Source organism: Strigops habroptila, chromosome 12 (genome assembly GCF_004027225.2).
Source record: "Strigops habroptila isolate Jane chromosome 12, bStrHab1.2.pri, whole genome shotgun sequence".
Lineage (NCBI taxonomy): Eukaryota > Metazoa > Chordata > Aves > Psittaciformes > Psittacidae > Strigops > Strigops habroptila.
Window position 1 is genome coordinate 25,285,072 of NC_044288.2, and position 24,858 is coordinate 25,309,929.

The following is a 24,858-nucleotide window of genomic DNA, read 5'->3' on the forward strand; positions in this document are numbered from 1 at the left end:
AAACAGGTTACATGTCCATTTGTTTATCCTGCAATTATTTTAGACACAGTTGATAGCACAAAACCTTATTCAGAGTGTACTGCAGTTCTGTAAAACTAAGCAAACTGAGGGCAGACAGGCAAACACTACCCTGTACATAGAACTCAGTGGAAGGCAAGTGAGGACATGATCGGTTTGCCAGAAATGAGAAATGTCTGCTAATACAATATGAGACTGGGAAAAGAAGAAAATTTATAACAAAGGCATGTTAAGGTACTGAGTCTGAGAGGTGGGAGAGGAACACTGCCAAAGACAGCCCTGCCTGTTCAAGTAGCAAGATGACGCTTCCACCCACTGTGAGAGAAGATTTGAGTGACAAGCCAGGGCTGTGCTGCTGCTGCAGCACATGCATAAGTTGGCACACATACACACATAAACACACCAACCCCAAAAACAAACCCACCCAGAAAGAGATACTAAGAGAGAAGCTGAACATGATGAATTTTGTCAACTGCAAGGAAGGATGTAGCTATGTGTGGGTGACAAGTCATGAATGCAGCATTTCCAAAGAAAAGCACACTTCTAAAATCTTTTTTTGTTTTTGAGTACAGTGTAAGTGATGAGACATGCTATGATTATGAACACATAAAGTGCTTGCCAATGAAGTTGTTATTTCTCTTATTTCTCTTTTCTCCCTACCCCACTGCTTCTCAGCCCTCCCCTGCATTCTTGCTCTATCACAGTGGTCAATACCATCATTCTACCTATCATTAAGGTTCAAAAACTGGGCGTTATTTTTGACTCATCTGTTTCCTCACCTCACATTCAGGCTTTGACAGATTTCTTCTTCATTGCATGTCACAATTCTTACTCTAACTTTCAGCAAATGAAATCTACATTAAATCAACACCTTTTTCTCCAGTGTTGATAAATTCAGCCTTCTTCAATCACGTCTGTGTGCAACAGTGCTGCAAAAATCATGTTAATCTATTAAGACATCCATTAGATGGGGCTTTTCTTTGCCAGTCCTGTTTCAGGTCCTTTCCTCTTGTCACATGGAACATGAACTTCATGTCGTAACTTCATTTACAGACCAGCTTTACCCCAGACTGCTCACTGCTAGAATTCTGACTTCAGCCTCTCTGTGATTTACAGTGCTTTTGAAAGTCAAATTGGAAAAGAGCTTTTTAGAAGAGCTCTTTTCTATGCTCTGTCTCCTTCGGAGAACCCATTTGCCCTCCATTATCCGCATGATGTTACCTATCTGCCCCATTATCCCTCTTTAAAACTGCCTTCAACCATAGTGTTCCCCAAAACTGACAACAGTCACACTGCTAGTGTGTTTATGACACTGGGTATCACATTTTTTTCCTTTTAACTCTACATTTGTCAATTGTTTCCCATTCATTCCCTTTCGGCTTGTACTGACATGGTAAATTCCTGGAGGTAGGCGCTGGTTTTACTTATTTGTTTTGCTTGTGAAGCACTAACCACAATAGATTAGCTTTAACAAGTACTATTACTCATGACAGTCTCTTTGTAATACCATAAAGATGGCATTTTTCCTGTACTATTGTTCCTTTTGTCTGACAAACCAATCTGCTTTGGGTACTTTAATCCAACATACTTCACTTGTCTTACCTCTAATCAGTTATTGCATAAATTTGCAGTGAGTCACCTGAATAGTACAAGACATATTCACCAGTTTGACTGTGCCACAGAAGACCCTAAGCACTGCCTCACCATGGGTCCCATCTCTGCTGTCAGGCTGCAAACACATGCAGGACAGGCAAAGGAGTAAGGCTATTCAGTATCAGCTCTCACCTTTCCCTTCAAACTCCAGTGAGCTTCTGCTTGCACTTCTTTGAGTTCCTAAAATTTCCAGCCAAGTTATAAAGGCAAATATTGTTTTCCTTACTCACATAAAGGGGAAATATTACCTTCTATACATTACCAGCATATGCTGGACACTGTTCATTCACATGGACCACACACGCTACAGCAATGAACCGAGTACTGAATTATTCAGCAAGATGCACTCCAAAATTCATGTTTTCCCCACTGGAATCACTTCCAGAACATCTTATGCCACTGGGAGCATTCTGGACATGGCACTAAGAGAACAGTTTCAAACAGAGTATTCAATGGACTAAAAAACATTACTTTATGCACCACTGCCCAAGCAATAAGCGTCTGAATAACCTCAGAGCAAGAAGAGTCCCAAACAACTGAAATTTGAATAACAACAACTGGGAAAAAGCAAGAGTTGCTACTTCTAGCAATTATACCTTACTTACCTAATAATTGTCAGCTTTTTACAGTTTTATGCAGAGATTAACAGTACACACATAACAAAGGAAATGGCAGTGGTAGGAACTCTTATTGTGCTGCGGGCAATCATCAGAAACAGCAAATCCATTAGAATAAATTCAAAAGTATATAGACTACACTTTACAGCTTAGTAACTATTTCAAACTAAATAGATGTTGCAAAAGAAAGAAAAAGAAATTTTAAAAAACCTACCCTTCTTTTTATACTTATTAAAGTGGCGCCGTCCTTTGCCAGTAAGCCAAAAACAAACAGAATGAAAATAAAAGAATGAAAAACCCACACAAGGAGAACAGGAAAAGAAACTGCGAATAACATAAATCTGAATAATTAAGAGCTTTTAAAATCAGATTAAAAAGTCAACTGATCAAACACGGCACAAATTTCTGGTTTAAAAAACCCCAAAACCTTCAATCCATTTAGATTCAAATATTAAACATGTTTCTTATTACATTGCATAATCAACGGAAAGTATCTGCTAAATGGCAAGTTCATGGCATCTGACTTGACCCAATTTTTTCCTTCTGTTACAAATGAGATACTATCTCTTAACAGGCTATGCTCATCATGTCAATGCAGAAATCCCATGTGATGATGCATTTTCCGATTAGCTAAATATGCGCATGATGCAATCCTAGTATTTTAAAATGCGAAATTAAAGGAGGCTCTGAGCACATTTGCAAATCAGTATCAGACAGTATCTTTGGAAGTATCTTTGTTAAAGGAGTGGAAGAGTTGCATGCCTCTCAAATATATTATGAGATGGGACGAAATTGTAGCCAACTCTGAGGCACTTCTAGGAGCCCAACTCATTGTAACACTGAACTCTACAAATGGGGAAAAGCAGGACACGACAAAGGATGCCTGCTTGCAAATTCACCGCAAAACTTGGCAGCTGAAAGACTAAACTATTATCAGACATTAACAGTGGGAACACTAAGAAGGACATCTTGATATACTTGGTGGTTATGCCATAGAGGTTACAGGAAAATAGAGATGAATATAAAAAAGTGACAACACACCAAAATAACATAATCACAGCTGCATGTCTGATTCTTTAATCGATCCTTGGCCATAGCATCTCTTCTTATCAGTAACTCCTACAGATAATTGTGGACAGGAGGTTACTCACGGTACAGTTCAATTTACAGCAAATCTTCCACTGGCTTTAACTATACACATTTTCTTTATCAGGATACATCTCCACCCACTGCATTATCTTTTGATTATCAGACTTTCTTTTTCTTTATATGCCGTATTTTATCTACATGAGATTAAAATGTATGATTACCTTTGTGTGTGTATGATGGAATTCTTAATCAGGTTAAGCTCCAAATGATTTCACAGGCAATCTTGCCTGAGCAAGGATGGAATAAATCTGTTGATACTGACTACCTGAGAATAAGCTATTTCCACAGATAAGGGTGAGAAATAAACCCTCCCCAGTATTCTGCAAGTGTTTGAGAGGGTGAAATTTCCTTCACTTCAATCAGGGTATGAAAACTTATTTCAGCCTGTGGATTGGTCCAAAAGTTCATCTCTAGTAATTTCCATGGTATTTTCCTGGAGCTAATGGATCAGAAGTCAAATCTGAGCTGTCTTTCATAGATTTCCTTCATTTTTATCTTTTAGAACTACGTGGATGGAGTAAAGTAACAGAGGGAGTGCCTGCACACTGTCTGCAAATAGTTTGCAGACAACTTCTCTCAAGATTCATTGCCCCTGATGCCCTCAAGAGCAGCCTTGTAACAGGAGACTCACTGCTATAAAAGATTATGCTTCGTATCCATCACACCTGGGTTTCACCCTATATGAAGCTCTTGTACTGCTGTGTTACTGCATGAACCAAGTTCTAAAAGCTGTCTGAGGAAACTTGTTCACGTTTTCTCCACATTACTCTATTTAAGTCTTGCCTCAAATTATTTTACAGTGGAGAACTAAGACAGTGAAAGATGTGTTGCTAGGGAAATAATAATTTAAAAAAATCAGATGGAAAGAAAATCATTATCCTTCCATACTTGTGACAGCTTAAATATAACTGTAACATTATGGTAAATGTATATTAAACATGTGTCCATACATACAGCATTCCAGAAAACATTTAATTCTCTCTCTCATTTTACTGTGTTTTACCATGCAGCCAATTCCAATTCTGATTTCTGTCTTCTGAATTGCTTTCACATATAATCAGCATTCAAGTAAAAAGAAAAATCTGTGGACATTAGAAGAGGCCTGACGGTGCTGTGAAATGGGTGAGGCATTCAGTCCTTACACCCAACTCAGCAGCACACTTCCGGGTATGTCTCATAGTGTAAAGATGTGCAGCTACGTGCTTGCACAGAAACACAAGAATTCTGTCAACACAGCCTTTTTGTCAGTTTATGTAGCTTTTCAAGCTTCTTTGTTCTTTAGAAATACCATGATGTCTGACAAGAAAACAGTAAAAGAGTTGAAAGAAGCTTCCGAGAAACCATTTCTGCTTTTGAAGGGAAAGAGACAACACAGAAAGGACAAAGCAGGAAGCAGAGGGAAGGTACTGAGGGGTAGGAGAAGCCTGACAGATACAGTCTGACAAGTACCCTATAAAAAAGCTACTTATCTGACACAGCCTGAGCAGGTACTTTCTATCATTAACATAGAATACAGTGTTACACAGAGGTTCAGTACACAATGCAGGACTGCTCCACAACTCAAAATGCAAATGGGTTGATTTAATGGCCATGGATGTGTGAAGGGTGGCAGTGAAGCACACAGTCACTGCATGCATACTTTCACAGGTTAACACACAGAAATGCATATAGCTGTCACTGTGTATTTATAGCACACATTACCATACCGTTTACTTTGTAATATACAGATATCTCCTCTATAGATTTGCCAAAGTGCTTTAATTTCTCACGTAATCAAACAACATGCATGCTAGTTGAGGCCGCCTTTAAAATGAGTAGAGCTAGTACTGAAACAACATCATTAGCTTTCCAAGGCCCTTGGGGTCTTTTCTTCTATTTTTATATATATATTTTTATACCGGGGCACCTTCAAGAGCCAAACATGGAGAAGCGAAATGGAAATTACTCCCTCCAGTACTACTATAACAGCTATTGAAGGAGTATTTTATAGACACACATGGGTATGCTGGATGCCACCCTGCTACACCAGTGAAAGAGGTGGGGCACCACAAACTGTCCTCAGGACTGGGTCAGGAGTCTAAGAAGAAATGAGCACATTGAAGGCCCTTCAAGGCATGTCAAAAAGCTTTCAAACACTAGGCTTTCCCCCTTTGAACACTAACAATCCTATCCCTGTGGAAAACAATTATAAGCTTATGCTATTGATAGTATGCCTAAATCTCACACTAAGAAGGAAGCAAATTGCAAAATGTTCTGACTGCTCAGTAACAGCAGGGAATATGAGCTAGTCATTGATTTTAGACAACATATGTGCTACTAGCTGTATAAACTAAAGAGGTCCTCCTTTATGAATCTTTTCCCTGTGACTGCTATCCCAAACTATCAGAAAAACTTGGTAAATATATACAGCCAATCCACAGATGTCTTTTAGATTTCTGTTTAATCCTTGATAATTATGCATCTCCTAGGTTTAGTTGCTAAAATTTATGATCAACATTTAAGAAAAAGTTTATTTTAAGACTTTATCAGGTCCTACTTATTTTCCTAAAAAAAGGTGACCTTCCTTTGGTCAAAGAGTAATTGTATATGCAAGAAAGATGCTATGTATTGGAAGTAAGGCTCAGCCAAGTCAGAAAATACATTACATGCTATCAATGAAGATAATCAGTCTTCTGTTGCAGACCAGCTAAGGATTATCTGAATGCATTGATAATTCATCCAGTTTTGCAGAAAATAAATCTTTTCTGCCATTTCTGCCTACTACGTTTGACACAAAAAAAGCTGTAGTTGTGGAAGCTCAATGGCAATGTGGCAATACTTCCAGTCAATTGTATTTAACTAAGAGATCTTAGGAAAAAAATGCATATTGATCTATTTGAATCTAGCTTGGACCCATGCTAACTAGCAGGCACTGAAGATCCATACATCACAAACACACACTGTGGTTATTTGTAAACACAGGGACAATGATACCTTTAGCACAATCTACTCCATGAAATCCTGGAAAACAGTGACAGACACCTGATACACACTCGCCATTCCCATGACAGTGACGTGGGCAGTCTTGCACTGAATCTGAAATACAAGCATCACAGGCACATTAGCTGGTTCCCATTTAGGCTACAGATTCTTTACTTAATTTTTCTTTTGCTTATTTTGTCTTCAATACTTATGAGAACAACTGCTATTAATATTAACCCCACAAAGTTCAGGTGAAGCAGAAAGGTACCAAGTTTTACGGCAGCATAAGTGTAGAGATCTAGTGATACACTAAAGTCATATATGAAGTCTCTGAGCACCATTAGAACTAGAAGTATTCTAATAATGCTGAAGTCCTCTGTTCCAACAGGTAGACAAGGCTGGCTCTTAAGACCTCTACATATATGTTTGAATTCATGTTACGTAGCAAACAAAATGATTCATCAAGAAAATCGATAATCTCCCTTTTGCAATGAGACTTTGATCTTGCACAACCACTCTTCCATGTGAAACTGATTATCCCAAGGAGTATATCTTCTCTTCCTTCTACAGACATTTAAAGCCTCATTAATTAAGCTGACAGAAATATCTACTGAACATGACAAACAGGAGCTCTTTTGCTCCAGAAAATATTCCTTATCCTTAAAAAAAAGAATAAAAAAAGTGCAAGTTGCCACCCAAAAGGATGAAAAAGAGGTCTGTAAAAACTTCGGGCAAGGTTTAACACCAGAGTTGAACTGAGTGACTGAAGTGTTGATGACTTCGATAATCTGAAAAGACTCAGCACACCAGCTGTACCAAAATACTTCTTTTCCACAATTTCTGTTATTATTTGGATAATACATACACCACTTTGCATCACAGTAACCTAGAAATACAATTCCAATTTTGAAATTAATTCTTAAAATCACTTTCGTTTGAAAGACCTTGGATTTCAGTGCAGCTTGTTTTCAACACTGAATTACTGGAACAAAAGTCTAACTGGAATGGTGTTATTATTCACTCTTACTTTCTGTTGTTGTGGGACCTGCAGTCCCAAACTAAATGGCTCTGTCAGTTCCAGACACCAAACAAACGGCAGCTGCACAACACAGAAAATGAATTTTGGATTTGGAACTAGCAGAACCACACAACATATTTTTCTGTCAAATTAAACTGAAAAGAGGAGAAAGATTCAAGCACAATTTTAATCCTGATTTCACAGTTGTAGGACACTAAATAAAAACACTGTAAAGCAAATTTTCAGAGAAGTCACTAACTTGGCCACTTGAAACGATTCATGTAAACAATGGAAAAAAACCCTGAAATGTAATGCTCAAAGATATCAATTTGTCTCATGATGAAGCTTGTCTATAGATTATTTTCATTATTTTGCTTCATGGCACAGAAAAGTATTTTCTGTGTATTCAAAATAATGGTAAATTTAGTATTTTCTGGGTGTTAACATAATTTCTGTTATTCTTTCTCTTCTTCCACATCAGAGAAACTTTCAGCTGTCTCAGATCCTTTGATAATGAAATGTCTGATACTAGGTGTGTGCAGGAGAACCTCTGAACTGGATAAACCACTATACTTTTCTCTACATTTCAGCCCAATTACTATTATTGCACTATCAAGTAGTCTACCTGACTATTAGACTTTTGATGCTCTTGAAAGGTGTAGCCTAGACCTGGCAATTCTTTTAAGGACAGCTTATCATATCTGAAGCTATTGTTAAGCACAATAGCTGCGTAACAGGATATAAGCACAAATGTTCTTGTTGTTTTGGAGAAGCAGAAAAAGCCTTCTGTGGGAAAATATGCAGATATATATATCCACATGCATAGCACCTACTAACTCGTACAAAACCAGATATAAGCTATTAAAGAAAAAGAATTTTTTCACCTCAACTGAGGTTAACAGAAACAATCAGATTCATACTTAATGACAGAGTATTGGCCATCCTCCTGCACCCTTTGGGTCTTAAGCCAACAAACTGAATTTTATACTAATGTAAAAGAAAAAAATATAAGCTTCATATCATTAATCAGGTGAGACTGCAAAAGACCTCTAACCATTTTTTACCAAGCTTAAAAACTCACTTGGACTTTTTGCAGTTTCTCTTCCCCTAAACTACCAGGTATTACAATTTTAGACAATCTAGTGCCATTTAACACTTCACCAGCCAGGACAGAATGCCACACAGACTATCACAGAATTTTTATGCCACTGTGACAAGATATTCAGCAAAGTTCATTAAGCGCTTCAAAGGTCAACAAATCTTCCAGGAAATCCGGAAGAATTTAGACGTAGTTTGATTTTCAACTAAATGTAACCCTATTCTTCTAATAAAACTGCAGGTTTCTCAGATCATAGGCTAGATGTTCTTCTGCTCTTGATTCTACCATGTTGAGGAGTTGACCCACTATGATCTAGTGGGTAGTGAGCAGTAAGCTGTAAACCAGCATACGGCTAACTAACATTCTTGATTAATCTCTGCAAACAATAACCTCATTTGCAGGTGTCAGTTTGTTGTGCTGTCTTTCTACTATGATTAAACAGCTCTCCTGTTGCATACTCTTCCATAACAAAGAATATTCTTTATTCCAGATAAAGAAGCTTCTCCAGAGAAGCAAACAGGAAGTATAAAATCGATAAAGGAGAGGAATATTAACTGGGGAATGCTTCAACCCAGACTGAATAGAGCCTTGTTTTCCAGAACTAAACTCAAGATCTACGGGAACGCTAAAATTTTAAAAGTGAAATCAGCAAATTCAAATCGGCACCACATTGCAGACCTTTTGACACAGTGTTGAGAAAAAAAACCTAACCCATAATATAAAGGTAAACAGGACTAATACTGAAGACCACAACAAAGTATTATGGCTTTCAGTAAGGCAAAGTATAAACAGATAGGAACAACGTTCAGGTTGTGGAGATACCTACCCAAAATAACTGTACTGAAAGACACTACTTCTTTGTCCTTGCCATCATTGTAAAATGCCAGGTGCCACAAACCCACATCCAAGTATTGAACAAACACAGCTTCATTCTGAACAAGGGTCTGAATACTTCGACGTTCCCGTGGGGACTCCACTACACTCCATTTCTCTTTCCCATCCAAGCGTTCCATGAAATCATACTGCAGCGGAAAAAAACAGGGGGGTGGGGGAAAGAAAAAGAACACAAACAAACAAACCCCCAAACAGACCTGTCAGCTCAAAATCTCGCACCGTATTTTCTCTTCTAACTGGTCATAAAATGGCATTTCTGGAAGATACGTCAACATGAAACTAATATTTACTAGTCAACATTGGAACACACAGAGATTCTGTGACTCTTGTCTTTCTTAAACAGTGCCATAGAATCATGCATCTTTGCTCTCCAGACATGATCGAAATATGTACAAATGGTATTTCTTGACAGGTTGGGTTTTGAAAAAGAAATTGAAATCAATGATTTGACCCATCAAATTTTAGGTTCCTACACAGCTTTCAAAGCTGGAAACCTTCACCGTATGAGATACACACCTTTTTCTAAACAACTGCCTACAATAAATCCTTGCTGCAAGAGGAACAGAAGTCTTGGATGTAGCTCCAGACATATCATTGAATGGAAGCCCCCAGAAATTCAAAACAAACAGGAACAGCCCAAACAAGAAATGTGTTTGTCTAATATTAGCACTCGATAAAAAGACACTGTACAAGCTTACATCACAGAGTAAGAGTTGCTTACCTGAGTTTGTATGTGGAACAAGTAGGATACAAAAACCAGAGGGAGCATGGAAAGGAATAACACAAATCAAGTGGCTGCAAGAATTGAACTTATATTAAGGAAAATTGAGAATTTCTGGTTGGATGGTTTCCAAGTAAGGTAGAACATTACATTAATCTTTGGAAAAGGGATCAAACAGAGCAAGCGATTATTTAGAGCATAAGAGGAATGGCATCGTTAATGGCATGAAACTAAAAAATGAAAGAAAGAAATTTAAGATGAATGTCAGATAAGCTTCCCATCTATTAAGCTCAGTAAATAGCCTCCCAATGGAGATGCCACCGCATCACACAATTAAACAGGACTGGAAGAAATATTGGTTAATCTACAACAGGGAATAACTGCATAACAAAGCAGCTGGGCTAGCTGTCCTAATAGGTTTTTTGTCTGTCTCTAATGTCTGTGATTCTGGAGCCCTCAAGCTGATGCTAATGCCCAACTTACTAGCTCTCATAGTCCCTATCTAAGGGAAGCCCTTAAAGAAACAACAAAACCGATATATCTAATCTTTTGATAGTTGTATAACAAGTCCCCCATGAAAACCCATCTTGTTTTAGACACATTTATCTATGTAGGAGTAGACAGAGAGAGATAGACATGTCTAAAGAAAGACGTATGTGTTCAATAAAATACAGTAATAGCATGTTCTTGCTTGCCAGTAGTTTCATTGCATTTCCCTCTAGCACATACAGTCTGTGCTTGCGACAGCTATGGGAAAACATACACCTTCACTTGCTTTCAGTTGAAACAGAAAACTGTAATCTTGCATCCTAAACAGACTAAACATCCACAGACGGCTGTTTTGTGCACTGCATTCAACTCATTAACAGTGAGTTCTAGCAAATAATACACAATATGCAATAAAATAGTGAAGATTCTCCCTTCTAGTAGAAGAGACAGACAAATGAACTGATTTAACACTAAGTGCCATGCTACACATCTCTCTAAAACTGGGGTATGAAAGCTGACCTTTCTATTTGAAAATCTGTAGCAGTTATATATGAGCAGTGTAGAGTCCTTGATACACAACAAAGGAAAAAGCATGGAAGTACCATTACCTTCCAGTTAAACACGTGGAACTGACACCAATATGCAACCACAAAGGAAATCCATGGCAAGGTAGGAATTTGAGCCCAGGTCTACTAATGTTGAAAGCTACTGTCACAGTGAGTGCATTATCCAATCTTTCCTATGCCTTTAATTGTGAGAGAGAGTAGGAGAGGCGGAATAAAAAGTGTCACTGAACTGTTAACATCAGATTGCCATCCACTTGAGCTTTTTTTTTTTTTCCACAAAGGATTATTTCAGGAGAAGGTAAATCAGGTAAATTAGTACATTTAAGCCAATGCAGACCAGAGAATTCTGGCATGTCAGTAACTTTCAGAGTATCAGAGGTGCCAAACACCACACAACTATCTCTTAAATCAACGACATCCGGAAATATTGCTAAAACCCATCGTCTAACAGTCAGAGGTTAAGGACAGACTCATCACCTCCTTGGGAAATGTTATTACTTGGGCAACATCTTGGGAAAAAGAAATCTTGCTCTTCAGAACAATTGTTCACAAAGGGTCAACTAAGGAAGTAGCAATAAAAGCTGACATTTCTCACTGGCAACATGCTGTTCGTCTCTGCTTGTGCTGGCAGGTTCCTCTGCCTCCCCTCTGTTTGATGCTGATTCTACCTCATATAGTAGAGAAAGCTCAGCAGTTGGCAAGATCGAAGGGGAAGAGTATTCAGGCTGAAACAGTTTGAAGTAGTTTTAGCTGCAGAATCTCTTTTCACAATGATGGGGTATGACCTAGTGAGAGCAGGTCCCTTGGCATGACCTCCCATAAGGCTACAATTTTAACTTTGGTAAAGTTATGACTGGTATTGCCCCTCTTCAATTCAACTATGAAGAACTATTTCAAGCTCAGGCAAAAGCAAAATGACTAAACCTGAATAACTTCACGAACAGTAAAGTACTGGTGCAAACTGATACAGAACATAACAATACATTTTTATCCATCTTTGGATTCCTCAGTGCTGAGGAAAAAGAAGGAAGAGAATTTATCTGCTGGTAGTTCCCTGGGTGTACAAATCTTAATGTGTCAGCAAGTACCTGGTATATGTACCCCAAAATCTGAACTCCCTGACTAAAGGGTCACTGACATGGTACCATGAATTCATAACTGGGTAAGATTCCTTCACATGGTTGGCTAGATCATTAGTTTGCTTCTTGTGGCCCTGTTGATTTTCTGATTCACCAGTTGCATGACTAATTACTTTCATATAATGTCGTGCTGAAGATATCACTCTTGCTTTAAAGCTACTTATTGACAAGTATGCATAGAAGACCCATCTAGGAAAAGAATGAAAGCACTTTCATGATCATTAGAAAGCAACTGTAAAGTTTTTAATCTAACACACAACTGCTAAGGAAGAGACCACAAAGTCACATGAATTGGGGAATGGATCTGTCAAACCCAGCTGAATCTCTGAAGTAATTCGTAACTTTCACTGACTTTTTTTCTTTTTTTCTTTTAATGATCCTTTTTATTTCAGGGCTTCACGCAAAAAGCCACACAAAAATGGCAAAAACGGCTCAGAAACAAAATACACCAGAAATACCAAATGACTACATCTTCAGGGATCAGTTTTGCAGTGGGGAGTACTTGTTATGATTAAAGCTCCATAGAAGCAGTGACTTGCCAGCCTGTACTTCTAATGAAATTCCAAATTCACGTTCTCAGTCAGTTGGTTTATTTTTACTACACAGCATACCAAAACCCTACTGCATACTTTTATTTACAAACCTAAATCACATACTAAGTTCTTTCTGGGCAATTTGCTTTTATAATTTCTCCATTCAGTGCTTTCTATCCTCCCAAGCATTTTATTCATAGGCTAATAAGGACTTTCTTTTTCCAGTAATCATGGGGAGTCAGCAAAACAGCTTTGGAACTTTAGATATACCATAGTGACTACACTGCCCAATGCCATCCATATAGCACCCAAGCCCTATCCAACCTGGCCTTGAACACTGCCAGGGGTGGGGCAGCCACAGCTTCTCTGGGCAACCTGCGCCAGAGCCTCAGCACCCTCACAGGGAAGAACCCTTATATCTAACCTGAACTTCCCCTGATTCAGTTTGGACCCATCACCCCTTGTCCTATTGCTACAGTCCCCAATGAAGAGCCCCTCTCCAGCATCCTTGTAGCCCCCTTCTTTCTTTTTTTCTTAGACTTGAAACTATTAGTATGCCTCCACAAAATCCCCAACAGTGTTTGAAATTAGGAATTGAAAAGAAAGATTTTTTTAGTGCTCTTAAGGGATGAATATTCAAATGGGGGGGGAGGGGGGGGGAGAGAGAAGGGGGGAAAAAAAACATGTTTGGAGTTGTGGCTAGCATTTGTCTTTATGCCAAAGCCCTCTAAGACCTAAGCAGCCAAGAAAACATATGTCAGGAAAACTTGTTTGCAAAATGCTTTAAAATTAGTTCTTCATAAAATCCAGTTGGTAATTATTCATTAAAATACACCCATGAAACATCTGATACCCACAGTGACAGCCAACCAATTTGTTTCAACATTTGAATGTGACACCACACAACAAGTCCAGTGCTGCACAGCATTCAGTAATAACAGCTCAGCTGCCATAAGGTAACTTTAAGGTGGTCAGAGCACCTAAGCGTGTTTGAGCACTGGCTAAAAAACAAGGTAACACTGAAGCTCTCCAGCTATTTCAGTTGTTTCAAATAAAGCCATTTCCTGCTCAAAATGAAAACAATTTTCATTTTTACATGGAAAATTTGCAAGTATACAACACTGCTGGAAATTAATACCTTACAACTTCATGAAGTACCTTCTCCAGACATTATAATGATGTTTCTATCTAAGGTTACCTTATTCTACGTGTCATTTTAAGTGTTCTACCAATGTGTAGCATCATCATAATTGCTGTAATCTCTGTAAAGCAACTTCATGCATTATTTGACATTTAATTTTCTATACATTATCAATTTTATCAATATGACTATCTTCTCCTACTTTCCTATTAATCATTCAAGCCTGCAATGTGCATTTTGTTACTTCTATGTATTACTACACAGGTTGGAAGAATTTTGCTTGAAAGCAATGCATTCCTGTTTGTAGTCTGCTTGCCACTCAAACCAGCATTTTCACTTTTCCCCTCAGAGCTCCATTCCCTATGCACATGGCACACAAGGCTGCTTCTAGACAAGTTTACAGCTACATCAGTTTGACTGACTAAACCAGGCATTTGGAATATTTGCTAAACAGCAATACTGAGAAGGTTAAATCTCAGCAGGGCTCTCAGACAGGAACTGCATCTTGTTGTCTCAGGTTAATCATGTACCTAATTTGCTGATTATTGACTTGCTCCCACAAAGGATTTTACTTGGCTTGACATATCAGCACTGATCAGTGATGAACTGTCAAGTGTAGTTGTTCACTGCTTTACAGCTCATGTTCCTAACCTGCAAAAACAAGGATTTTAAATTTCAATTTTAAAATATCGTCTGGTGTCAACTTCAGACTATTTTCATTAATACAAAACCATTCTCCTCCTTTCTGCCACAAAAGGCTTCTTTTCACTAACTCAGGTCTGTAACAGCTTGCCTTTCTTTCTCTAAAATTATTTCTCTTGGTAGCAGCTTGGCTGAATTTTGATTGCTGGGCAAAAATGCTAAGCAATCTTCTGCTTTACCACCCTGTCGATAAGCAGTAAGACCCAGCATGAATATGGGAAAGTAATTCTGTAGGTTATACTGGTGGATTTCGTTAACTCCTTTTATGGAAAACGGTTGGAATTGCTTCCTCTAAAGCCTAGAAAACAGGTTCTCTAAGGAGGAATCCAGCTCAGTAGGAAACACAGTTGATATTTCTCATTATTTAATATAACAGAAAGGTCACAAAACTTATATCCAATCCACATAAGATGGAGTGAAAGAAAGAAGAGAAACTTCATCTGATCATAGTCTTCTGAGATGAGAACATCATAATGAAAAGTAGAACAAACATATTTGATCACAGTGCAATAGAAATTAAAGTTCAGCTTGAATTAAAAGAATATTTTCTACTACCAGTTAAATCCAACTGGATTTCTAGTGAAAGATACAGGCATCCCTCCATCATGTCTTAGACAATTATTATTAACTTGTATTTATAGCTAAACTTGATGACTGCTTAGGAGCTTTGGTTGCCCTAAGTCATTTTCACGTCATGATTTATATATTTGTTTGACTTCCTCAACTAAATTGCTGTTTTTTTCGAAGGTGGATTGATAGGGGAAGTGAGAGCCAAAATTCTGAATTAAATGAGACATGGTCAATATATTATGCCATTCCTTCACTAAAACAATTAAAGACATAATTTTGCCCTTCAAAACAACATATTGAAGCATTACAGCCAAAATTAAAACATTCTTAAGGTTTCTACCCTGGAATATATTCTCAGAAGATATCTTCTCTGTTGCATGGACATCTTGAAATGGCTGAAAATTAGTCAATAGCCCATTACAATTTCCACAATGTATCTAGTCTTTGTATGGAACCTCAGGATGCTGGATGCTAACCTCTAGCTATTCAGAAAACTATCCACTTATCCTCCCCTCCTGGGGTGGTGGATTGTTGATCCTTATTTCTAACCAGGTGGATATATCAATTCAATAACTCACAGAACATTTTTAAACAGCATATTACAGGGGTCTGATGGGGTTTGGATAGTCAAAGCTCCTTGTTCACAAATTCTTAGAAGTAGAGGTCATGAAACTATGTAAACCTCTTCTCTCCTTTCCTCCCAACTCTCTTTAAAGATTTTGGTTTACAACTCAGACTATAGGCAAGAATAAATACCAAGGAACAAGCAGCAATGCAGAATAGTTCCTTAAATTTGCCTCACATTGGGAAGCAGATCCAAACATCAGTTAGTGTAAGTGTGTTTTCCCCAGAAAATTAATTGGTTCACTGTTTGTACCATGAGTTTGTGCATACACATGGACATGGTTCACTTAGGGCAACATGAACATCCTTCCCCTCTATGGCAATATGTAGCTATGCAATTATGTTAAAGCCTCTGGGCTTTTAGCTTCAATCATGCATTTTAACCATTTAGGTAGCTGCAGTTTGCTACAGTAGCAGCTCTTTGTAAATCAGGGCAAGGCATCTAGAAGTGTGATCACAAAACGTGATCATGGAGTTCTACATTTGCTTTTTGGAAATCCCATACTAAATAAAGCATTTTAAGTTTAGGTGATAATTTCAGAATGAAGAACTGATTTTTAGCAGCAAGGATATGCATGAAGGAAGGGATCCTTTTCAACAGCTGGTTGCTATTTCTGCTTCCCTTGCGCTCTAAAGAATGGAGGCTCTTTCTTTTTAGTAGTGTAACTGCAAATGTATTATTTCTCATTACGGTTCTAATCTAAGTAAATGGGAAGCCTTCCATTCACGTTAATGAGTTTTCAATATAATAACAAAATTTCTCTATGTACCAGAAAATATAGCTATATCTTCTCACAGCATTTAAAACACCCACTGCACAACCAAGAAGAAAAAGACAGTTCAGTTTGGTCTCACTAACTTTACAGCTATCTTTACCTACAGCTCTTAGGTCTGTACTACATGGTCACCATAAAGATGCGGTGTTACTGAGTTTTCATCTTGAGGCTGGTTAGAAGTCAAGTTTTCCAATGGCAAGACTTGCCCCATGTCTGAGTCAGATGTTAGACCTAAATACCATCCTTGAGAGGAAAGCAGAAAAACTAAAGCTCTCAAACACATAAACACATGGCCACCGCATTATGTTGTCCAATATGGCTGGGCAGCAGTGATGCCAGCCTGTTGCATACCCCAACAATGACATTCCAACAGCCTGTGGACATTAAAACTTCTAGGAAGACAGAAAATTATATGTTAACACATCTAGCTGTGCATGCACTCCAACTGTATGTAGTGCTTTGATACTGTGAGTCTGACCAACACTGCTTATCATTTTTGACTGGTGTATAACTGGATAGGTTTATCTCAACTGGCGCCAAGACTTTGTCACAGATTTAAAACCTTGAGTGCCAAGCTGCAAGTTATCTTAAAAACCTGGATGGCTAGAACATCATTTACTTTTATCACATACTGTTGAGGTATGTAATAACCTAGAAATAATATCAGGGTGTTCAGTCAAATATCACAAATTAAGTAATTCCCAGGAATCCCTAAACTTGAGCTCCATAAACTCCAACACAAATCTAACATAGATGCTCTAAACTTTTGCATTTTGACATTTAAAGCCAACAAACACATTGACAAAGTACCTGGGCATGTGACGGTGGGAGTCCTCTTCTTATATAAACACCAAAAAGAGCATCCTTCCCTAAGGATATGTTGAACTTCAGGAACTGTGGCTGGGTGATATGGATCTGAGACCGCCAGAAAACCCCAGGGGGCACTTCCTGGGTGACCCTGCGGCCAACTTCTGTTTCTCCGCTATCTATGCTGCTATTCCTAGCGACCCACGGGCCTATAAAATAAAAGCAAATAAAAATCAAATGAGATAACTGCTTTTCATACAGGTATTTTTATTTGAGATGAACATCTGTGGCAATGCCACCTTTTAAATCAAATGTAACTTTCCTTTCTTACTCCAAAGCAATCTGCCTGCTGTTTCGATCAGTATGTAAGAATTTGGCCGCTATGTTTGAAGAAGACCTTTTTCTGCGGAGCACCTGCAGTCTTCTACTCCCTCCAACCCTTTAATTCTGCGATTGCTCTTTACTGATCAAATACAGTAACATTAGGGAATCAATGAAGCACATGCAAGTCTCCCTGAGCTCTATTCAGTTGCATTGTGTACACAACCAGGGTATAAAAAAAATAGCAGGAAGGTGAACTGAAGGGGTAACTTCAGCCTAAATGAACTGATTGCATGTTTTTATTACCACTCATATATAGTAAAGTAGTCCAATAAACTCCAGGCCATAGACAAGAGAGTTGACAGAAGAAATTAAATGCACAGAGAAGGATTTAGAGGACCATTTCTGTACTCTAACATGCATCTCTCCTTCTTTAAAGAAAGTTAGTACAACTCAATGCATTGCCTTTTAAGTTCTCTCTGCCTGAAGCAGGGACTATCTACAAGCCTTTCTCCCTCGTGCTGTGGTTAGTTAAAATCCATCATTTGATGGTTCTTCAACATGCATTATTGAAGACAAGATACAAGACCCTTCCGGTCGAGTGCTCTGGCTTCCAGCCCATGAAACAGTCAGCCTTTAAAACATGGTGCAAACCTCTTCTGTTCTCAGCTGAACAGGATGATTCTGAGGCTACACATATTTTAAACATGGAGTACATGAAAAGTTAGCAGCACTTTCAAGCTGCAGGATGTTGCTACATTTGATTTGTGTTCCATATTCCCAAACAACACAGTGAGAAATCATTTTTAGAATTATTACGACAGAAACTATAAAGACCAAAATCCCACAGGAAATATGTTAACAATCACAGAAATGTACTGGTACCATTAATATCACTATTACTACACACAAAATAGTAGTGACACCTCTGATGATACAAACTGACAGTATTAGTTCAATCTCAATGTTTACTCCATGTTTTTTTCATGGTGTAATGCTGTTTTCCATAAATAGCAAGTTACTTTTGAAATATATTCCATCACTGTATGAATGTAACAGGATGGCACAGAATGACATATAATTCCAGCAGGTAAGTACATAACAGCTTTTCTGTCTTGACTATCTTTAATTGAGAGAGCTGCAATAGCATGGTTTCAATTATAGATTCCAAATTATCTATGTTAGCAGCACTTACACTTGTACATAATGAAACAGATATTATGTTGGCAGTGTTTTGAAATGGTAAAAGAATGATCTGAATACCAGCTGCTATACAGGTTTTGGCAACTTTTTTGTTTTTTCATTTTCTGTGTTAATGGGTCTACAATAATATTCCAGCACTAACAAAAACAAAAGATAAAAAGAAAGCAGAAGCTGCTGCAAAGACAGGCTGCAAAGAAAGGAAAAGCAGCTGAAAATGTCAAGCAATGTGTCTTCAGAGCCACCCAAGATCACAGGTATCAACCAGATTCAAACATGTAACATTGCATAAAAACTGTATTTCATTTGTAATGGATTACTGCAACAGCAGCTATCTCAAAGTTCCTATCACAATGAAGTGAGGCACCATCCCACCAGAATTTAAACTAGTCCTTACCCACGTGTATGGGAAAACCAGGTACAGAGCACACAACATCACCTGTTGAATGCTATACTGGAATCACTGGCAGGGCTGGGAAGTCAGAGCAAGACTGAGAGCTCCTTCTTCTCCTTTGTGTGCAGCGTTAACCCTTCCTTCACTTCACAATTCCAAGTTATGGTAATAGATGAAGATTTTTTTTTCAACATTTTTAAAAAGTGTTCTGTGACTGATTTCTCTGGAAGCAGATTGTGCATACTTAAACACCAGTATCCAATCTGAGAAGAGACTCCTTGAGACATTCTACAGAGCCTTGCTCTTCAGGATCACTATATCCATTGTCAAAGCGAAAGAGTCAAAGAAAAAGCTATTTCCAGGAAGTATGAGAGTAGGCATTACTATTGTGATAAAAGTAATTAAGGTGGGAAGACTAACAGACAGTGTCTCATGAAAATTTTGAAGTTGTTAGCTTAAAAATTGGTAAAAACTCCAGATCAGAATTGAATTTGTACATCTTTGGAAGCATCTCCCCATAGATGCTCTTTTTTTGCTCTGCAACACAAATGACCTGGTTTTCTAGTTGTCCAACCGGGACATTTCAGTATCCCAGGAAAATCTACCTAGGAAGATAACTGTGACAGCTGTGGGCATTCAACACAGCAGAGGATTTTAAGAGGAAGTTAGATGAGCAGCTATCACAGTGATCAAGATCTACTTAACTTACAACAAAGAATGGAACAGATGGATGCCCCCCGTGTTCCAGTCTGTATTTCTGTGGTATGGCATGCATTTAGAGCCAGCATGTGCCACGTCTGTGAGAAACAGCTGCTGCCTCACCTCTGACATGCTGAAAGGGATCCTTCTTTTTGATTCTAAGAATTTAATACATGACGTCCTGGTTTTATGGCTTTACAACACAAAGCTGAAATAACACAATTTAGAAATGCTTGAAGTTCTATGATGTAAGTTCTACAGTTGCAAGTTCAACCAAAAACTTATCAAGTTTTAAGTCCAGCAAGCTATCAGAGCTCAAAAGATTATGCATTATTGAATCATATTCTCATAAGTTCCCGTGGAGTTACTCTTATTGGTATGACCCAAAAAGCTAGTGAAAGCATCTTGGTTCTACTCCTTGCTTTGACACAACACCTGTGTTGGTCATGATCTCAGTGTTCTCAGATGACTACTTGTAAAATGGAAATATTAGCAATGATCTGAAGATGAGTAATGCAGAGCAGTCACATAAAAATACTACAAGAAGTGTCTCAACACTGGCCTCTTCCTGTGTCTTCTTTTCCAAGTTAGAAACCCAGAAATGAAAAGCAAAGTAGATATGACCACTAAACCTCTTTTCTTAATTAATAGGCTTAAGTTTATTTGTTTAAACCTGAAGAGCAGAACAGGAGCCTCACTTTATATTTGCAGTGCCTTTTTCTGCACTAACAGCTTCGATTTCAGAGTCTCTAAGAGGCAGAGTTTGTAAGTAAACTTTTTTTATAGCTCCCTTCAGTCTTCACCTCATGTAGAGAACACATCTCCCCACCTGACTCACCCCCCTCCAGCTATTTTTAGAAGCTTTTCCATTTTGATGGACCACTGCAGATTGCATTCAAACAACATCAACTGCATGAAAGTGAAGTTACAGATGTGACAAACTGACAGATCTAGGAAGAAAGACTAACCCAAACAACTCATACTACTGTGAACAAATAAATCCCAACATCATTATCTCAGCTGTGGGTGACTGTTTTAAGGTTTCGTCTGTTTATCTCTTAACCCCATGGATACTTGATTTTTTTTCTGTCATTTTTTCTCTATAAACATCTACAAAAGAGAATTTTGAAAGCATACTTCTTCATTTTACCCAGGGGAGCCATTTCAATCATTCAGTCAAACATATATTTATCAACTAAATAACACTTATTCATTTAAACTGCTGTGTTATTTACCCAGTTGAATTACTATTTTGGTATATACATTTGAAAAGACAGTTTTAGCACTCAAGTATATTTGCCTTTGAAGCTCTCAAATAGGCAACACATGACAACAGGGATGCAAATTCCCCCTGCTCAGTTGTCAGCAGGCCTCATCTTGGAGCTGGAGGTCAGTTTCAAGGTGGCAGCTGATAGGACATGCCCGGTCAACCTTTAATTTAACTAATGTCAAGCAGTGTCAGCTATGGGGGTAGAATCTACACTGAAACCAGATATGCTCAAGTCTTTATTACAGGCTCCTCTCCCATACTGGAGTTAAAATTAAAACACAAAAATGAAATCTGGCTACCAGCCGTGTCAAGCTCCAGACATCACATTGAAATAGCAATTAACTCCAGAGCTTTGCTGTGTGCCTTTAGAAAAGTGATGACTGTAAACAGCGCCTTGATAGCACTCTTCAAAAATGTCTAGCAGAATAACTATTCCAAGAGATCCATAATGGACTACCAAGATAATCTAGACAATTTCATATTACATACTAGAATAAATATCACCAATGTTGGTTAAAGAGAAATGGTTTTCATTTCTTTTCCTGTACCTCTGCATTTCTTACAAATCACTGCTGCAGACATAGCTTTCCTTATCTTTTTATCTATCTAACTTATTTTATGTTGTTCTTTGTTATATAGTTAGGGATTTTCACAGATAACTCTGAATTCCAAAGAAATTTATGGTATAGCTGTGTAAAGCAAACCACTCAATATAAAAATACACTCCACTGACCTTTTGACAAAAAAGAATGCATGGGAATTACTATGGTTTTCAATGATAGCTTGATTTTTTCCTGAGATAAATTTGCTACTTATGTGACCAGACAATTCTTATTGTTTCAGAAAGGCAAACAAAAAAAGTAGAAAATGTCTCTTCTGCATAAATTTCTTCAGTAGAAAAATCGGTGCTATGCACTATTACCACACTGATCACTCCTATATGAACTTATGCTTCAGAATATCTACTGCTAACACCTAAGTGCCCTAGGACCCAAGTGAAAACAGATTCTTCTGGAAATGTGTACAATAGATTGACTGCTGATGCAAAACAAATTCCCACAGCTACAATAAAGTAAAAAGCCAGGAAATGAGAGTTTGTCTGGAGAAGCCGCTATGACACATCTTGAACTTCAGTTATGCTGAAGATGCTGAGGTACTAATGAGCTCTATTTGTGAAGTGAGGAGGAAGGAAGCTTCTGAATTTGTATGAGCTTCCAGTAAAACAGTATGAGTCCAGTAAAACAGCTTTTGAAACAAAATCAAAACCTCAGGTTTTCTGGTCAGTGACCCTTACTTCTATTGTGGCAAAAGGAAAGAAATTCTGTAAAGACAGCATCTGCTTAAAACCACTGCTGGGGCTCAGCTGCACTCAAACAATCTGGCCCTGCAGGTGGAATTAAGAAACATGCTTTAATACCCTGAGACACCTACAAATTTAGGCACATCCTCACATTCATGTGGGCATGGCTTCACAAGATCATTGTTTTCAGAATCAAAAGCAAATGATAGCTGAAACAAAATTAAGATCTGTTAATTCACTGCATTTCAGAAGAACTAACACATACTAGCACTAATTTCTACATCAACATAACAATCATCTCTGATGGCATATAATACACTTCATCACCTAACTTTAAACACAGCAACTCATACTATCACCATCAACACAATCACAAAAATAAGATTCCTCTTCTGTTTTGTTGAGCTTAGTCAAATACTTTGCTTTTGCCAAGACATCCCTAGAGCCTGGTCTATTTTCAGCAGACCACATCTGCAAGCCTTCATAGCGTCCATATAAATACTTCTGCTTGCTAATATGTTAATTAAGATCTACATTACATTAGCCACATAACTACTTAATTAGATTAATCCACCTGGAAAATGATGGCATGTCTTGATTAAATTGAATGAAGGTAACAGAAGTGACATTTAAAATACATTGATTGTTATTACATTTTGATCATCTGTCTCAAAGTGTCTGAAAGGAAATAGTAGAAACCAAAAGACTCATGTTGTTCACATTGTTGATGAGGTACGAGTTTTTCATCTTTTTATCCTTTGTAACGTGACAAAGAGTTCTCTCCAGTTGTTCCCAAGTCCTTACACTGTCTGATAACTAGGATTAGGTTTCAGCAGGAACACAGCTGGGAGTGGCACCAGTGTCTCAGACAGTCAAGTCAGGGCCTATTCTATTTGCACCTGAATCCCAACTCATCAATACATAAGGGTGGCAAACCTTTCCATTTAATCATTTTGTTATTTCTTTAGCGTTGCCTGTCTGCTGCGTTGCTAATGAAATATCTTAACTATTAAAAAATAATCACTTCTGTGTGCAAACCAAAAGGTGACTCTAAGCTGCAAGTATCTGGCAGAGGTTGCAGCATCATTTGGAAAGAGCTGAAGCCAAACTAGCCAGCTTCACAATGACAGCCTAGTTTAGCTTTTCATATCTATTCAAGGCAAATTTTCCCTCTCTCATCTCAAGAAAGTAAGATGGTGTCAAATTTAACAGCAAATTTAACTTTCCTCATTTCCTTATTGCTATTGTATTTACAATGCTGAAATTGATAACTGGAAACAGGCTTATTTTGTTAACTGGAAACAAGTATTTTCCATGACACTTCAATACTTTACCATTTAATTAACTCTGTCTTTTTGCAATCCACACGCTGTGGTAGACGCAGGGAATTATCTCCTAAGCTGAGCATGAACCTGGCTCAAGCTGGTTGGTCCAAAGAGACACAAACCCTGGCTTATGTGAGTATCAGAACACAAATTCAAATCTATCTTTTCCAATTAGTTGGTACATTCATGGTAACTGGAGTGACCTTTCAGGCCCACAATCCTTGCCCACAATTATCTTTGGTATCTTTCAAAGTGTGGATTTCTAGGATCAGAGACCACAATCTCTTACTGCTCTATAAAACCTTATTATAGCAAACAATCAAGATAAAAAATACTAAGTAAATTTTGAATTATTAGGAAATCTGTTAGATTTGTGAGCACACCAAGGACAATATGTCATAAACAAAAAAAAAACTCTACACCAAAGCATTCTTTACTTGCAAATGCAGGTGGAGTTAGTTTGAATATTTCTACATAAATGGTAGTTTATCTTGGGTGTCCTCTGAAATGATTAAAGCTGACTTTTGTAGTATATGCTGTCAATTAGAAAGGAAACAGCAAACAGATAGTCACATATTTTATGGAAATGTGGTCTACCTGCTACATAACTTTAAATGTAGAATATACTTTTGGTATAGATCAAGAGAATCTAGGCACAGAAAATTCCCATAAGGTCATCTAATTCACTTCTTTGTGAAGAAGCAGTTATTCCCAAACATGCCTTTTTTTTTTCTTCTTCCCACGTTTTCTCCTAATTTAGATTTATTACACAAAAATTCTAACATTATGTCTGTAGCAGATAAGCAGGCTTCACTCTCAAAGTTTTTTTAATGTCATTACTATCTATCTCATCACTGTAGCAATTCCACAAT

General features: G+C 37.9%; 1 protein-coding gene across 23 annotated transcripts in view; it reads right to left on the reverse strand.

Annotated features, from left to right (window-relative positions):
- TENM2 (teneurin transmembrane protein 2) overlaps window positions 1-24,858 on the reverse strand; it is a 689,309-nt gene that overhangs the window by 102,049 nt on the left and 562,402 nt on the right. For 14 of the 23 annotated variants that reach the window (XM_030503751.1, XM_030503752.1, XM_030503761.1 and 11 more), the window contains 4 exons: window positions 17,481-17,686; window positions 9,342-9,537; window positions 6,411-6,512; window positions 2,503-2,535 (listed from right to left, as the gene is read on the reverse strand). In XM_030503751.1, the coding sequence (XP_030359611.1) occupies window positions 2,503-2,535; window positions 6,411-6,512; window positions 9,342-9,537; window positions 17,481-17,686 (537 nt within the window). The remainder of the gene's footprint in view (window positions 1-2,502; window positions 2,536-6,410; window positions 6,513-9,341; window positions 9,538-17,480; window positions 17,687-24,858) is intronic. The other 9 variants (XM_030503763.1, XM_030503758.1, XM_030503757.1 and 6 more) reach the window with 1 other exon arrangement.